The sequence below is a fragment of the Crocodylus porosus genome, unplaced genomic scaffold (assembly GCF_001723895.1).
Source record: "Crocodylus porosus isolate Cpor-Errol unplaced genomic scaffold, CroPor_comp1, whole genome shotgun sequence".
NCBI lineage: Eukaryota > Metazoa > Chordata > Crocodylia > Crocodylidae > Crocodylus > Crocodylus porosus.
Window position 1 is genome coordinate 4,261,804 of NW_017728947.1, and position 17,043 is coordinate 4,278,846.

At 47.2% G+C, this 17,043-nt stretch overlaps 1 protein-coding gene across 2 annotated transcripts in view; it reads right to left on the reverse strand.

The window, feature by feature from the left end:
• Positions 1-17,043, reverse strand: part of LOC109321534 (cytosolic 5'-nucleotidase 1A-like) — a 29,664-nt gene that overhangs the window by 10,201 nt on the left and 2,420 nt on the right. The window contains exons 1-2 of one of the 2 annotated variants that reach the window (XM_019552275.1): positions 5,951-6,087; positions 85-143 (exon numbers count right to left, since the gene is read on the reverse strand). In XM_019552275.1, coding sequence (XP_019407820.1) covers positions 85-129 — 45 coding nt within the window. In that variant the 5' untranslated portion in view covers positions 130-143; positions 5,951-6,087. Of the gene's footprint in view, positions 1-84; positions 144-5,950; positions 6,088-17,043 lie in introns of those variants that run through there. The other variant, XM_019552276.1, reaches the window with a different exon arrangement.

A 17,043-nucleotide genomic window follows, 5' to 3' on the forward strand; every position in this document is an offset into this window, starting at 1 on the left:
TTGGAACATTGCCCTGAAATTAAGTTCTTGAAATACGGCCTTTAACATGTTAAATCAAATGGGGTTTTTTCGTTTTGTTTTTACCTGTTTCACGTTGGTGTTGATAACTGTGCCGTCAGCCTCTGCCATCTTCTATCTCCAACCTCAAACAAGGGAAAATACGTTAGTGGACTGATGCAACACAGATAAGTATTTTTGTCACAGGAGATGACACAGATTTGTCACATATTTTTAGTCACAGATTCTTGTCATTAACCGGCTGTTTGCAAGTTGTAACCAGTGGTCCAGCAGTAGGAATACAGGATGAACCACTCCAATTTAATCTGGCCATTATCAGATTTATGAAACAGACTGCTATTTAGCCCATACCAGCTTTTGATATTTTTGAAGGACTAGTTAGTTACAGAAAGTAAGTAATTGGTGCTAGAACTAATCTCCAGAACTGGTCAGAAAAAAAGAAGCTGTGGTACAAATAAACAATTGACCTCTTGCATGCCTGCTTTCTGTGCATAGTGCCTATTTAGGGCTAATGATCAATGACAGTCTTGGAGTGAAGGTTTTTCTGGAAAATGGGACCGTAGAGTTCCAGGTTCAGTTCCTCGCTGCCACAGACTCCTGTTGTTTTCCTGAGGAAATTACTTAATCCCTTTCTACCTCACTTCCCAGTTGTAAAATGTGCACAATACTTCCCTAACTCAATGGGTTTCACTGGTGCTATGTAAGAGCCTAGGTGGGTGTTCAGTGCATTTGACTCAAAGAGCAAAGTTCTTTGATTAATACGCTTCAAAATCCACCTGGTGTATACCAGGACAAAATTTGACCCAAAGCATCTGGTACAAAAAGCTGGTCTTTCAACAAAAGGGAAGTTGCTAGTATAGTACTTAAGCAATCCTGAGGAAATTAACTAATTGCATAAACAGCTACTTTCATAAATGGAATACGTACGTATTTAATTACAGTATTAAACTCTGTGGTGAAACTATTTAAAATAGACCCGTTAACTCAACCTGGTTGTAAAAACAGAGGCAAAGTCCAGACTCTGCTAAATTCAGTAACAGCTGAGATGCATACATTAATCTATGTCGGTGACACCTATAACCAACACTGTCAAGTAACTATAGTTAACATAAATCAAGTAACTATAGTCAATGTAAATCAGGTAACTCCCAGACCAGCCAAAGTCATGGTTACTTAGATTTGTAGACACCAAGATAGAGTCAAATGTGGGGTTCCATGAATTTGGATAGGGAGTGCAGAGATAGCTGGTCTCTCTCTGGACTATAGCAGAAGAAAGGGAGTGTAGATTAAGAAAGAGAAAAAAGACTGTATTTTGGGGATTTGAATGCAGTGGTCTATGAGCTCGGTGGGCTCCTGGAATTACATGCTATATGTCTGTTTGTGAATAGACCTCACCTCCAGGATGCTCAAGGTCCACCCTTGCTGGGCAAATGAGAGATGACAGGCCCCAAAACTCAACTCGCCAGGTTTGAAGGCTTAGTACACCTGCTGATTTTGTAGTGTACTTCCCAGTCCCCTTCATCTTAGGGGGCCATGCCGGCTGGTGTCTGGCCATGCCCCTGCTCTGGCTACAAAGTAGAGGGGTAGGGCCAGCCTTGCTCTCTGGAGCAGGCAGCACAGCCCAGCCCAGGGCTGCAAAGCATGCTGGGATGCTGGGGACTCCGATTCACTTAAACCAGGAAGGGTCTGGGATAGAAGTTCCATAAACTGGTGTCACCTCAATCAGTTAAGTCTGATACTACATTCAGCCAGGTTTATCTTAAACCGGTTTCAGCCATTTTGAAACTGGTTTATGTGCACTGAACTATGAAACTGTAAGAACTTCTGCTGTTATAGGTTTAAACCAGTTTCTGATCACTTAAATCGGTTTGTGTAACTTCTGTCCCCAGCCTAACAGTGCAGGCAATCTTACGTTCAGCCTTCAGTTAAAACAGCAGCAGATGACAACCCCTTCTTTGTTGGTGCTCTTCTGTAAGCTAAATGTGGTGAATATGCATCAGAGTCTGACTCCACAATTTTTTTCAGGATTTGCCTTATTATATGTTTTCCACCAGCTTGTTGGACTGGGGGTTATACAAACTAGTCAGACTATCTCAGGGAAGTCAGACTAGTTTAGGAGAGTAGTGCTCAACCTTTTTGACCAGCAGGCCTAATGGGCAGTGCCCAATCCCTCCCTCCATGGGTCAGATCCAGCCAGTGGACCCAATCTGGTGCCTACGACAGGTGCAGCAGGGCCCCATGTAGCCATACAGAGGTGGGCAGCCCAGCCCTGATCCAGCTATGTGCAGTGAGGGGGGCATGACCTGGTCCCAATACAACCCTGTGAGGTGGGGGGGATGCATAGCCTAACTGCGTGGGAAGCAGGGGCATGGCCCAACCCCAGTCTGGCTGTGCAGAGGGTGGCTTGTGGCCCAGCTCTGCCCTCCCTATGGAGTTTGGGATTTTGGCAGCAAGGAGTTGTGGCAATAGTGCCACTGCTCTCCTGCTGCCACGTTTCTCGGCCTGTGAAGAGCCCTGCGGGCCAGATTCCAAGAGTCCATTGGCTGCATTTGGCTTGCAGGCTGGGGGTTGAGCATCCGTGGTTTAAAAGATATAGAGCTTTATTCCAGCCAACACAACCCTCTGCGTGTTTTGCCTCAGGGAACCATTTTTTCCTATACCACTAGGATGGGCCCTTTCACTTGTCTTGGCCTGTATTCTTGGCATGTGACAAAGCTTAAGTTTTTCCTTTGTGTTGTTGTCCATTTAATGCTACTATAAAATGTCTCTTGTTCTTTTCTTAAATTTTTTTCAATCCCTGAAGGATATTCACCTGTTAACTTTTATTTCTAAACCACAGACAAATAGGACTGGAAGGGACCTCAGCAGATTACCTAGTTAGGCAAGGTCTAGAGCAGGGCAAGATCATCCCTGTCTAAACCATCCTAGATAAGTGTTTGTCTAAACTGCTCTTAAAAACTACCAAGGATGGAGTTTCTACAAACTCTGGAGGCAGTGTGCTCTGTCACTTAATCACCCTCGTAATGAGAGAGCTCTTCCTAATGTCAATGTCTAATCTAAATTTCCCAATTTAAGATTGTTGATCCTTGTCTTGTCTGCAGCAGCCACACAGAATAGTCTCTCTCTTTCTGGCAAAGCATTGGTTTGTGTACCTGTGTCCAACTTAAGTTCATAAATGTGCCAGTTGCTTTGACATGGATAGTCTAAACATCTGCTACTCCATTGTCCACTATCCCTATGAAGAATTTATCTGAGGTTGTTGTGCTGTCAGTGTCTTCTTTGTCCTCATTGTGCACATTCTGCTGGTGCTTGCAAACTCAAACAAAGCACTGTAATCCATTGCAGTTCTTGCACCTTTTTCCACATTGCCAAGCATTGTCTTGGCTTGTGTTGTATAGCTCCATGTGCTGTTTTTCCTGGTCTCCAGTTCTGAGCTCCACTTGTCTTTATATGGCAGCTGTGTGTCATTTCCCGTACCATTTTGCTTTCTCTGTCATGTCCATAGTGTCACAATCATGGTTCACCCTATATAGGCTTAATTCTAGACGGAGTGACTTCTGTTGTTGGGCAGATTCAATCAACAGTTAATACTGGATGTCCCAGTTAATACTGGATGCCTCTCTCTCAGTAGTTTTGTCCCAGATCCATGTCACCGTCTGGTTTATTACCAGGGACTTAGTCAGCTCCCGACTCCCTTCCAAATTACAAGGTTCTTCAGCCTCAAACCAGTTACAAATTTCTCTAGTTTCACCTTATTTGTCCTTTCTGCTTAAGAACACCTCTTTCAAAACTTTCTCTCTTAATATGGAGTGCAGTGCTCGTCAGACTTCTTTAATACAGTTTCACAGAAAGCCTCCTCTGTCCGAGTTAACTGCAATCTGCTCACGCAGCGAGCGCTATAGGACCAGCAACTAGCCCAAGTCAAGTCATGTTCTGACTGTCTGGCTGGCACCCACTGCCTATAGAACGAAGGACTGTTTCAACTGATCATACTTTCCAGCATGTCAGAGGTTTGGCTTTACTAGGACTTTTACTTGCCCCATTGTTCTTCCACTCAGGCTTTTTTCCCCTCCTAGTACGATGTGGTGCACCCCTGTCAGGCCAGGCCTCTCTTGGGTCTACTGCCTGGTACCATGTGAACCAGTACAACCTGTTCCATGGTTAGGTTGTCGGTGACTAAACCAGCGCCCGCACCTGGGCTAGCCTGGGTAAAGAGGATGTGTGGACACCCAATAGGACTAAAAACAAGACCTGTCAAAGGGCAGATATGCTTCCTGTGAGCCAACAGCCATCGATACCTGGAGAGGAGATGGGTGCCAGTAGGTCTCCTTGCCCAAAGAATCACCAGTGATGCAAAGCAACTCAACTAACCTCATGCTGGATCGGTCAAGGCCTGGGTCTACAACCACTGTGTCCAAACACAAGGAGGAATGGAGGAGGGTTGTTACAGCATTTAAGGTGCTAACAGTTGCAGCAGCCTCAGGACTAACTTGGCTTGACCATGTGGTATTCAGGGAGCTACTGTGCTTGCAAGAGATTTTCTTTTACCATTTATTCTGGCTGGACAGAGCAATGAGAGATTCATGGGGCCCTGCCTAGACTCTCTGGAAATGTCAGCCCCGCGTCTGCAGGGCTGTTGTGTGGGAAGGGGTGTGTTCAAGCACAGCCCACTCACCTGCTCCCATTTCTACCTGCCAAATCGAGAACTGTAGTGGTGAAGCTGCACCAGAGCTACCCCAACAGCTGCTTTCAAGCTTACTAGAGACGAACATCTCTAGAGCAAACATGGAGTAGGGAGTACCCCCATACTGGGATCACCGTGCACATTTAGGTTTGATGCATGCAAGGAGTGGGTGGCTGGTGTGTGCTTGAGAGCATCTTTTCCAAAGAGAAAGCCAAGGCCATAGTATAGACATAGCCTCTGTGAGAAACCTTAACCCTTAAAGCCCTTACACACCAGTGTAACATGTAACAGCCATATGGAAGATCTGTCAGTACTCAGACTGCATCAGAACGGGAGGGTGTTGAGGGAGATGCTGATTTGCAGTCGGATTTCTCTGTCTCTATCCTAGGCCTACATAATGCATTTGAAAGGGAATTCCCATCAGAACAGAGAAGGAATAGCGTTGTGAAGGGATGGACAACAAGCAGGGGAAATTAGCTTGCTGGGCAGTGAAAAGTTTCCTGTAACATTCACCTACATCACGGGTTCTCAAGCTTTTTAGACTTGAGGCACCCCTTGGAAACTGCTAGCTTTTAGCTTTCCCTCATTTATTGACTCTTCTGTTGCAAAGAAGTCCGAAAAACCACAGCAGGGCAAAATGTTTTTAACACTATGGATTTGTATTTGAAATCCCTGGGTTTATCATGTTCACACACCCTCATAGTGCTAACACTGCGTGGCGTCCCATGGCAGCCTTGAAAGGGTCTCAAAGCATCTCAAGATGTCACAGCACCGTAATCGAGACCTACATGATCTACCTGGGTCTCATCACTGAGACTGAAAGCAAAAAAAGAAATGAAACCAAAACAAGTGGCTCTCACTTCGCCTGCTGGCCACTGAGCTAAAGACAGAACAGCTCTCTTTGTATCTGGAAATGAACTTCGGGTCTCACAAACATTACGCTGGACTCTTGTTTTCCCAGCCTTCCACCCCAAAATAAATCTGGCTGCTTCTGTATAACTGAATTTAGCTAATTTCCCAGTTGGTATCCTTACACATACACTTTCCAACCCCATCCTCACCCTCCCAATGAGTCTTGGGGCTGTCCAGCATGTATCTGGAGACTGAGAAGAGCCCACTGAGGACGTCGTCTGAGAGGGGTGCACAGTGAAAGCAAATGGACCAGCAGCTGACGTGCCTTTTAGAGCACGCTTTTTTACAAACTGCTACAAGAGAAGCATTCAAGTGCTAAGACAAAGCCAAACTCACCGTGTGTGCTCCCTTTGCTCTCCAGGACCGCTCTGTCCCTGCAACACCAAGGGCAGCAGCATCCAAATCAATTAAACTTTTAAGAAACAGCCTGCCTTTTATAGTTCCCATCTCTGGCAGGAAACAGACAGAGGCAATGCCTTTGCTCAGTGATCCTCCCGAGCATGCTGGGATTTGTAGTTGTTCATCTGCCTGGAATCAGGTCAGACTGTGAGCAAAGAAGAGGATTTAGACTCCACTTCCCAGCTGTGGTGCATAGGAGGTGGCCAGGCTGTGTGGGGGTGGTTTTTACTCTTTAGGGTGGATCCCAAGGCCCTTCCCTGATGATAGGTCTGGACTGAGCCCAGTAGCTGATGAAAAGGCAACAGTAAACCCGGAAGGTGGATTAAACAAGGCTGGCTTCTAATTTCCCCCCCTCGGTATGTTTATTCACTCCCTGCAACAGTCTGTAGTTTCTTCTATTTTTGGATTCGGAGCTATTCTTAACTTACTGTCAGACCTTTCATTTCATGGCACTCCAAAATGTCCATTGTTTTGACCACAATGTATACACAGGCCTGCCCAGAAATGCAAGTCCTTTACAAAACAGACATATGGAAACAGTTAGTTCAGAAACTACCAGGGAAAGGCTGGGGTAGCACAGAGTATTAGAAGAAGGCAGAAAAAAATCCCTTGGATATATGAAGACAGGGCTCTTTGGGTAGATGTGATATCTTTTATTAGACCAACTAAATAGTTGGAAAAATAGTTCTTTGCAAACTTTAGGGCACAAACACTTCAGGCATAGGGAGAGTCCCTATGTCATATGAAGATTTTCACGTTTTCCAGAACTTAGAAGTTCTTTTAACATTCTTGGCACTTTTCCCATCCGTTTTCTAAAAACTGTATCAAGCCAGGGTCTGCCTGGCACTCCCCCCTCGCTGCTGCAAGGGCAGGGACAGGGGTATTGCCAGACACATGAGCAATATCAGAGCATATGAAAATGCCACTTGATCTGTAGGTGGAGCACCAAGGAGTGACACAGAACGTGCAGGACACACAGATTCATTGCACAAAGATTGTTTGTCAACAAAAAATTCCTACTGTTGCTCATCATAATGGTTCATCCTTATTGCCATTAGCATAGGAAGTGCTAAATGTAGACAGGGGCTTGGGACAAACATTACACATGAACTAGTTGAAGTGATCAGAACCAGTTTAGACCTGTAACAGAACATATGTCCAGTGCACATAAACCGGTTTCAGAATGGCTGAAGCCAGTTTGAGATCATCCTAGCTGAATGTAGTATCAGACTTAACTGATTGAGCTCAAACCAGTTTACGTAATGTCTATCCCAGACCCCTTCATGGTTTAACTTAAACCAGAGTCCCCCAGCATCCCGGCATGGTCTACAGCCCTGGACGGGGCTGTGCTGCCTGCTCCAGCAGAGCAGGGCTGGTCCCACACCTTTGCTCCCTAGCCGCAGCAGGGATGGGCAGGGGCAGGGGGCTGGCCAGACACCAGCCCCCTTAAGGTGAAGGGGACAGGGAAGAGGTTTATTCCCTCCTCCCACCAGCATGGACCCCAGCAGGGTCTGACAGACAACCCCTGCCAGGCATTTCTCCCCTCACTGCTCCAGTGGCAGGGGTGTGGCCAGCCCCAGCAGTAGCCTCAAGTGAACTGGCCAGGGAGGAGGTTTAATTTCCCCCTCCCTTTCCCACCAGCACCAACCCAGGCCAGGGTCTGCCTGGTGCTCCCCCATTGCTGCTGCAGGGGCAGGGGTGTTGCCAGACACCAGCCGGCATGGCCCCCAGAGGCAGAAAAGGAAGAAAGGGGGTTCATTTGAAAATTGAAAAGTGGTTTGTAAATCCCCTTTGAGGATCAGGCCTGAGAGATTGGAGACAGCTGATGTTCTGTTCTTGTCCTTGATAGATTTCCGGTACGTGCTCATTCTGGTGTGCAGTTGTTGCTTGGTGTCTCCTATGTACCTTCCATCAGGGAGATATGTACTGTATTGTGAAGATATCTCCATACTGGCGATATTGTTAGCAGGTTTTGCATACCTTTTCATGGCACAGCCTGGTTCCACTTGGTGTGTTTTGGGCTGCAGGAAGTTGGCTTCTGGTGATCAAGTTAGTGAGGTTCAGTGCTTGTTTGCATTTACAAACAAACCACTTTTCATGGACGAGTCTGATGAAGTGTAGTTCATAGTCTCCTATGTACAGAAACTCATGGACTCAATATAGACAGTGGAATTCTAAACTACTACAAGTTGACGGACATCTGACTCCCGAGGCACCTCTGCACTTTTACCTGTGCTGCTACCTCCACCCCTCAATCCCTCACCCTCTGATTACCATTTTAACTGACAGGCTTTCTTGCCTACATTGAATGCCAGCCTCTGGCTTCATCACTATTCCTTCCATCCAGGAGCAGCACACACACAAACTGCACGTGCTTCCTAAGCCTGACAAAGGGTTTTTCAACCTGAAACCTTACTAAGATATATTTCTCTAACTATTTAGTTGGTCTAATAAAAGGTACCATATTAGATTGACCCAAATAACCTTGTCTGTCAGTGCCATGTCCTTAGACCAACACCCCTAGCACCTGACCGAAGGACGCAGGGCCCTCGGCACATCTAAGCCCCTGGGCTGGGGCTGGCAGGGAGAGTTCTCTGGCAGCTGCTGGAGAAGCAGCTCCTGCAGGGGACAAAAGAAAGTCTCTAATCTGACAGTTTGGCTGCCTGAGATGCTGCTAGTGCTACTGTGCTGCTTACTAAGTTATTACCTGTTGTTATTTAAAGTGGTGGACCAGGATGAGGCTGTAGGGGAGGAGGAGGCCTGATTGGGGCACACTACTATGTGGTGTAGAGGACCCAGCACCAGTGAGTGCTAACCTTAACACACAGTCACACACATCACAAGTTTTGCTTGTCAGCAACTTGAGGTGCAGTTTCCTAGAAATCACTGCACCTATCTCCTTGAAACTTGTCAGGCTTCATGGCCTCAGCGGGGGCTACTGCTATTTTCATTTGAATCAGGCAAGGAATGACAAAGTTATAGACAGTTCTGTGCTTCCCCATTATAGCCTATAGACAAAACTTCAAAACAGCAAAACAGTTTTGATGAAACAAAACATAACAGTGCTTCAAAATTAAACAAAACTCAAAATGATACACTATCCTATCAAAATGGTGAAATGGAAGTTGAAATGCAACAGTGCTGTTTCACACAGCCCTACTAACAACCCTAAAGCTCTTTATCCACAAACCCAAGTCGTCCATCTGCTAAAGCTGTAAGCGGAATCGTCCGTCTGTAAGCTCTGTGCCAGTTACACCTTTCCGGGGGAGAGTTAATTAATCATTTATTCACTAACTAATTTCTGTTTGCTTAGCAGGGGCAATGCGTAGGGGGTGCATGCGGGTACAAGTGCACCCCCTGAGCATGGCGGCACACCCCCTACAAAAAGGTGCTGCCAACACTGTCAGCAGCGCCTGCGGGTGGTCGCTGCTCACCACCTCCCCCTCCCCGCCACCGATACCGCTGGTGGCATCTGTGGGCAGTCAGCAATCCCCACTGGCTCCCACTGCCGGCAGCATCTATGGGTGGTTGCTGACACCTGGTCGGCACTTGCCACCCCCTGCCCCTCCAACGCTGACAGTGCCAGTGGCTTCTGCAGCAGCTCCTACTTACTGCCGCCACGCTTCTGCCACCGTTGTGCCCCCCCAGCTGCCGGGGGCATGCATCATTCATATTACTTAGGAACATAGAGCTAGAAGTGACTGCCTGGGTCACTTTGTCCACATCTTTGCGATCACAAGCAAGTATATCATACAATCTCTTTCATAAACTGCATATGCTTAGCTTCAGGCATGTACTTAAGCGCCTTTGTGAAGAGAGGTATTTTCCTGTTCTGGGACCTCGGTGCTTAGAGTGGTGGTTAACACAGGATTACTAATATTGCTGACACTGGGGTGAATAATGGATGTCAGAAACAGTAGGATGCTTTTAGAATATTTTCTGTATTGAAAGCTTAGATTTAGGGACTGAGACTGAGGTGCAGGCCAGCAATTCACATGTGGGGAGTCACTTGTCATAAACCTTGTACCATTTTTGGTCTATAAGCAATCTGTGCTACTCTCATGCCCCCTCCCTTCAGGATTATATTGTTGTTTGCTCAGCCTCTGATTCAGCAAAGCTCTTGTTCAAGCTCGTTGAAAACAATGGGTCTACTTATACTCGTAAAGTTAAGCAAAGCAGATGTTCTTGTGCCTCAGTGGCTTAGTGCTCTATTAGCAGCAAGTATCACTATGGAGTCTCTTGAAACATCTAGGATTAAACTATGACTGATGCATCTCTGTTGCTTTGAGAGATCTGATTTTTTTTTCTAGCTGACCTGCTAGAGTCTATTTATGCTTTTTGTGTTTCCCTTTCGAAAACAAAGCAGAAGCTTTTTAACTGAATTGCCATTAGCACAACACAGTGCATTCACCACTGAACAGAAGCAGATCAGCCTTGTGCCTGAGCAGACTGGACCATTCAGGGCAGACTTTGCTGACCAAGTAGCCATGATATATACCTGACAGCTATGCAGATATGTCTACTGCTTCATAATAGGGTGAGGCAAAGAAAATTCTTGGGTGGGGTTGCTTTGCTGTGTCATCCAGGTCAGGGCGGCAAAGCAGGGTTTAACCTTTTTTCTTCCAGATTGCTTGAACTGAATCATGCCAGGGCTGTTTTCAGGAAATACAGAGATACGTCAGGACATACTCTAGGGTTTTTAGAGCACACTTCTTGAGCTTTATTTTTTTCAATGAGCCTGACCTGCTTGTCTCTCTCATTACTCGAACGTGTGTTTGTTCCAGAGGCCAGTACAATGCCTTGGCAGTCAAAAAACCTGGGCTGATTTATGCTAGTTGGGGATCTGGATCTGGCATTCTTTCCCTTAATCATTTGCTTTGAGTTTGAAACCTCTTGCATTATTATGTCTAAAAACAGCTCTCTCTTTCCTTGGAGGAAGTTCTCTTTAACTAGGAGGTTGCCTTGGGGATGCTGGCGCTCCTGGGGCCACTGAAAACACTAAGGTGCTTGTCTGGCGAGTCATTCACACAGTTAGGTTTCAACTGCTTGCCAAATTCGGGGTCAGGAAAGAATTTTCCCCAAGGCAGGTTGGCAAGGAATGCTGTGGTTTGCCTTTTGCTTTGAAGAAGAGAGAGAGAGCTCTGTTATCTGACCTGGCTTTACCTAACAAATTCCTTGGTATTGCAGAGGCCCATGACGTTGGTCTCTTCTGCTCCCTTCCTGTGGCATGGTGTAGTTTTTTTAATCTGTGGGCTTCCTTCCTAAATAACCTAGATGTTTGTAACTTGTAACCTGCATGCAGCAGGACCATGATTGGGTGTTTTCCTAGTCTCTTTTAATATTAGTGTCTATTGTATAGTTGCTTAGGATTGCAAGGGTTTGCGGTTAATGGCTCAAGTGGTCCCTTCCAGTCCCATGTTTCTATATGCTCTTTACCCTCATCTCCGCCTGGATTCAGAAAGTGGTAGAGTTAAGGACAGGGTTTATATGTTCTTTCAAATGCTAGACAGATCTATAAAGGACCTGCTGCAGGGGTGGCTGTGACACCCCCTGGTGGCCAAGTGACTCCTGCCCCACATCAGCTCAGCCTCGCTTTTCTAGCCCACTTGCCATTTCTTGATGGATATTACAATTCTTAGGAGGGTTCTGGGGCTTCTCCCTGCACCCCTTGCTCTGGGGCTGGGGTCAATGCACCCCTGGATGTTGAGTCCTCTCTGCCACCGGGGTCCCCACGCTACCGTGGAGCCCCTATGAGGCCTCCTCCAACCCCTAATAGCCTCACCCAGTCCTCCGGTGTAACCACCACTACAAAAGCAGTAACACAAGCCAATCAGCTATAACACAAATCTAAGCCTCCTGGCTAAACGTTCTCCAAACCACACCACATCTCTCACCCGTGTCACTAGCCGCTTGTACATCCAGGCCTTTTCCCTTTCACACATTCAGGGCCAATTTCTTTCCCTTAATCAGGCAGTACCCCTCCTTCCTGGCTGCCAGCAGAGAGAGAGCACCCACAGCCTCCAGTCTGGGTCTTATAGTAGTCAGCCCTGCCCCCTCCGGTCAGCTGACTCGCCAGGTGTGGGGGCCTTAGTGCCTCCTGGTTGCCCCTAGCAACCAACACCTGAGCCCATGCTGCTGCTTTTCAGGTAGCAGGCACCTTAGTGCCCTGCTACAGGCAGCAAGCATGGCCTCCTGCCACCCTCCGGGCCATATCCCTGCCTTGCATGTGCCACTCGGTATCAGTTCAGAGGGCCGCCCTTGGCCTCAGGGCAACACTTGGCCACTCAGAGCCTCAAGCCTTTGTTGGAGCTTTCAAGCCTTAGCCCTTTTAGTTTGGCTGTACCCCTGAGCTGAGGTCCACTACTCCAGACCTTGGCTTCTGGGTCTTGTCCCTGTTTTTGCTCTCTCAAACTCCAGGCCCTGGCCCCATCTCTTTTGACAGCCTCCTGGGCTTGCTAACCCAGGCCAGGCTGCTCTTACATACTTAAAGTAACAGGAGCCTCTGGCTTCCCGTGACAACGTCCTATGTCCTGCTTAGTGGCACTTCACTGATAGTGCTTCTTGCTTATCTTATTTAATCTGTTGCCTTTTTCAGATACCTTTTTCATTCTATGCTGCCAAAGGGGCGTTGGCCCAGAGCAAAGGTTTAACACTCTAGTGTCACATTGCTCTCCTACACACTGGGTGCGTCCTTCCCAAGATGCTTAATGCACAGAAGACTAATTCTACTGTGCATTTTGCGTCTGGCAAAAATAATGCTAATGCATTACCAGATAGACAAGGATCTTTGGGTAAATCTGATACCTTTTATTAGACTAACTCATATAGTTGGAAAAAATTCTTCTTTTCAAGCTGGTTACAAACACCCTTCATCAAGCTGAGAGAGCTTCCAGCTTTTTCTACCTATTTGAGCAGGTTTAATAAAATATATCAGTTTTACCTGAAGAACCTTGTCTGCCTGTGTCCTTAGACCAACACAGCTACAACCTATACCCCTTAGCATCACAAAAAACCAATTATCTGCACTAGTATGCAGTAACACCGATTATGGTGCATTAAGTTAGTACTTTTTATTATAGGTATTAAACCTAATGCACCGTAATCATGGTGCATTAATGAACGTGTAGATGTGCCCACAGAGATGGGAATGAGTTCATAGTATCATAGTACTTAGGATTGGAACGGACCTAAACAGATCATCAGGTCTGACCCCCTGCCCTGGGCAGGAATGGGTGCCGGGGTCATATCACCCCAGCCAAATATCTGTTCAGCCTCCTCTTGAAGACCCCCAAGGTAGGAGAGAGCACCACCTCCCTTGGGAACCCGTTCCAGAGCCTGGCAGCCCTAACCATAAAGTAATGTCTCCTGATGTCCAGCCTGAACCTTCTCTCCAACAATTTGTGGCCATTATTCCTAGTAACCCTGGGTGGTGCCCGGGGGAGCAGAGCCTCCCCCAGTTCCCGCTGGTACCCCATGCTGAGTTTGTAAAGGGCCACCAGATCCCCTCTCAGCCATCTCGTGTGGAGGCTGAATAGATTCAGGTCCTTCAACACCTCTTTTTGTAGGGTCTGCCCCGCTGCCCCTTGACCATGCGAGTGGCGCTCTTAATGCTAGTCACATCCCTCTTGAAGTGTGGCATCCAGAACTGGGCGCAGTACTCCAACTGTGACCTGACCAACACCACATAGAGGGGAAGGATCTCCTCCATGGACCTGCTTGTGATGCATCTGTAGATGCACAAGAAGGTGTGGTTAGCCTTACTGACTGCTTCCTCGCATTGGCGGCTCATGTTCATCCTGGAGTCAATAATGATTCCAAGATCCCTTTCTGCCACCGTGTTGACAAGAAGGGGGTTCCCCAGTCTATAGGTGTGTTGCTGGTTCCTTCCCCCTAGGTGTAGCACTCTGCACTTGTCTGTGTTGAATACCATCCTTTTCTCATCCGCCCACCCCTGAAATCTGTCTAGATCTAGCTGGATTCTGTCCCTTCCCCCCAGCATGCCCACCTCACTCCAAATCTTGGTGTCGTCAGCGAATATGGACAGCGTGCTTTCCACGCCCACATCCAGATCACTGATAAAGATGTTGAACAGTACAGGCCCCAAGACTAAGCCCTGGGGGACTCCATTGCCCACATCCCTCCAAGTTGAAAATGACCCATCCACCACCACTCTCTGGGTGCAACCATCTAGTCAATTTGCCACCCATCTGACTGTGTAGGCATCAATGCCACAGCCGCCAAGCTTTTTTAAGAGAATGTGGTGAGAAACCGTTCCAAAGGCCCTCTTAAAGTCCAGGAAGATGACATTCACCCTGACACCCTCATCCAGGAACTTTGTGACCTGATCATAAAAAGAAACCAGCTTAGTCAGGCAGGCTGCCCTGAATGAACCCATGTTAGTTGCCCCTGAGCATTACCACCCCTGCTGGACCCTTGTCGATATGCTCTTTCATAATTTTCTCAAAGGTCTTCCTAAGGACCGAGGTAAGACTGACTGGCCTATAATTGCCGGGGTCCTCCTTTCTCCCCTTCTTGTAAATGGGGACCACATTGGCCCTTTTCCACTCCTCTGGTACCTGGTCAGTGCCCCACGAATGCTCATAGAGTCATACCAGGGGCCCAGCTCTGACCTCCGCCAATTCCCTCAGTACCCGCAGGTGAAGAGCATCTGGACCTACTGATTTAAACACGTCCAGCCCCAACAAAAGTCCCCTAACTAGGTTGTCCCTGACCCTAGGCATGGCGATGCCTCCCCTGGGTCCATCCATAATTCTAGTGGGGGAGATGTCTCGGTCCTTGTTCAGGAATATGGAGGCAAAGAATTCATTAAAGAGGTCAGCTTTTTCATTTGCCGCAATCACCAGATTGCCAAGCCTGTCCTGTAGGGGCCCCACGTTACCTGGCACCTTCTTGCTTCCTATGTATTTGAAAAAGGACTTTTTATTATCCTTAATTCTGGTCGCTAGCCCTAGCTCCATTGCTGCCTTGGTCTTCCTAACCGCCTCCCTGCAGTCCCGAGCAATGGAGGTCTAATCCTCCTGGGTGATAGCTCCTTGCTTCCACTGTTTTTACACCTCCTTTTTTGCCCTCAGGCATCCCTGGATGCCTTTGTCGAGCCATGGGGGCTTCTTAGCACTCCTGCCCCCCTTGGCACACATTGGGACTGACTCCCTTTGAGCTCGAAGGATCGTCTTCTTGAGGAACAACCACCCGTCTTGGACTCCTATCTCATTGAAGCTCCGAGACCCCAATGCCTCTCCTACTAACCTTTTTGGTTTACAGTAGTCAGCCCTCCTGAAGTCGAGGACCTCTGCCTTGCTGCTGGCTTTCCCCACCCTCCGCTGGATGGTGAATTCCAGCAGGCAATGCTCACTGTTGTCCAGGTGGTCGAGTACCCGCAGACCCCTCACCAGGTTGTTGCCTGCTGTTGAAAAGCTTGAAACAGTGAATGCAGCCAGGCTAGACTACAGAGTACCAATCTGGTGTTTCAGGATGGGGTTTTCTCCTTGTTGCCTATTTACACTAATACCTACCTTGGTCATCACTGAAATACTGGTAAAATGCTGTTTCTGAGTTGCTTTACTCATGGAGATTTTAATATTCCTCAACCTGAAAGGAGTCTTGGGCAGAGTAGTTCTTTAATCTTTAATGTATGATGGCTAGCTCCATATTACAAAGATAAGGGACGCGCACATGCACACAAACACACACCCACACAGATTTCCCTAATTTTATGCTGTACATGCGTTCCTGGAAACTGGTGCATAACTCGAATTCTCATAAAAGGAACCCACTTTACAGTGTAACAAATAGGGATACATTCCAAGACTTCAACTGTACTGACCCCCAGACCCATTTTTACTACTTACAAACATTGTGTTGCGCTGTTCCTAGGGCAGCTGCAGCTCCAGAAGTACAGGCACCAGCTGCCCTGAGCAGTGGCTGCGGGCACTGGTGCTGGATGGTTTCATGGCTCACAGCTCCCAGCGTGACGGGCTGAAGGAGTGTTGTAGCCTGGCCCAGGCACCACCAGCTGGGTCAGCCCCTCAGTCAGATAAGTTTTTTCTTCCTCCACCTATGGCATCACTCCCACAATGCCCTGCACAAAGTAGCTGATTCTGGACCTCTCCATTACCAAAATTTTGGTATAGAAAGGGTCATTGCATAACAGCAAATTCACACATACAAAACCCGCATAAGGTGAGGAAAACCTGCATTTGTATAAAATATTAAAGTCCAATAAAATTTTTAATTGCTGCTCCCTAAAACTAACTGGTTCATCTTGAAGAAGTCTTTTAATATATCCAGTAAACCAACAGTAAGCACAATTTTCCTTTCTTCCATGCCTGTGCTTGTGGGACAGACAAGACAAAGGCATCTTCAAGCTGCCTTTTGCCTTGCATGTTTTCTTGGACTGTGTGGGAGTCCATTTCCCTGGACTGGTTAGGGAAGGTTCAGGGTTGCTCTAATCCCCACTTTGTATCCCATGGCTGCTGGGAAAGAGAGAACAGAGAAATCTAGTTAGCCTGAAGTCAAGTAGAAGGTAAGGTAGATTTGCACCTTATAGATTAACCGAAGTATTTATTTATGCATCTCCATAGATGTAGATATGTCTGCTTTGGTTAGTTTATAAGGTGCAAATCTACCCTACCTTAAGGACAGAATAGTCACTTTTCTGTGTCCTTTGGATAAACCCCTAATCCATCCTCTACTAGACTGAATGTAAAGCCTTTATGGAAATCATAGGACAGTGGTCTTCAACCTTTTTAAGGTGAAAATCACTTTTTAAAGTAAAGCAAGGGGGGGTGGGAGCTGCGCTTTGCCTGCTCCCCACCCCCATGCCTCGCTGCAGCCTTTGAAAGCGGCGTGGTGCCACGTGCGTCCCGCTGATGCAAAAAACTGCGGTCCGTTTCTTGGAGGCTCGCAAAGTATCACAGACACACATACATTAGGTGGCACAAAAGGTGTATTTGCAAATAGGGTCAGAGCAGAGTCAAAAACTCAGATTACTCTGAACCCCCCAAGGAATT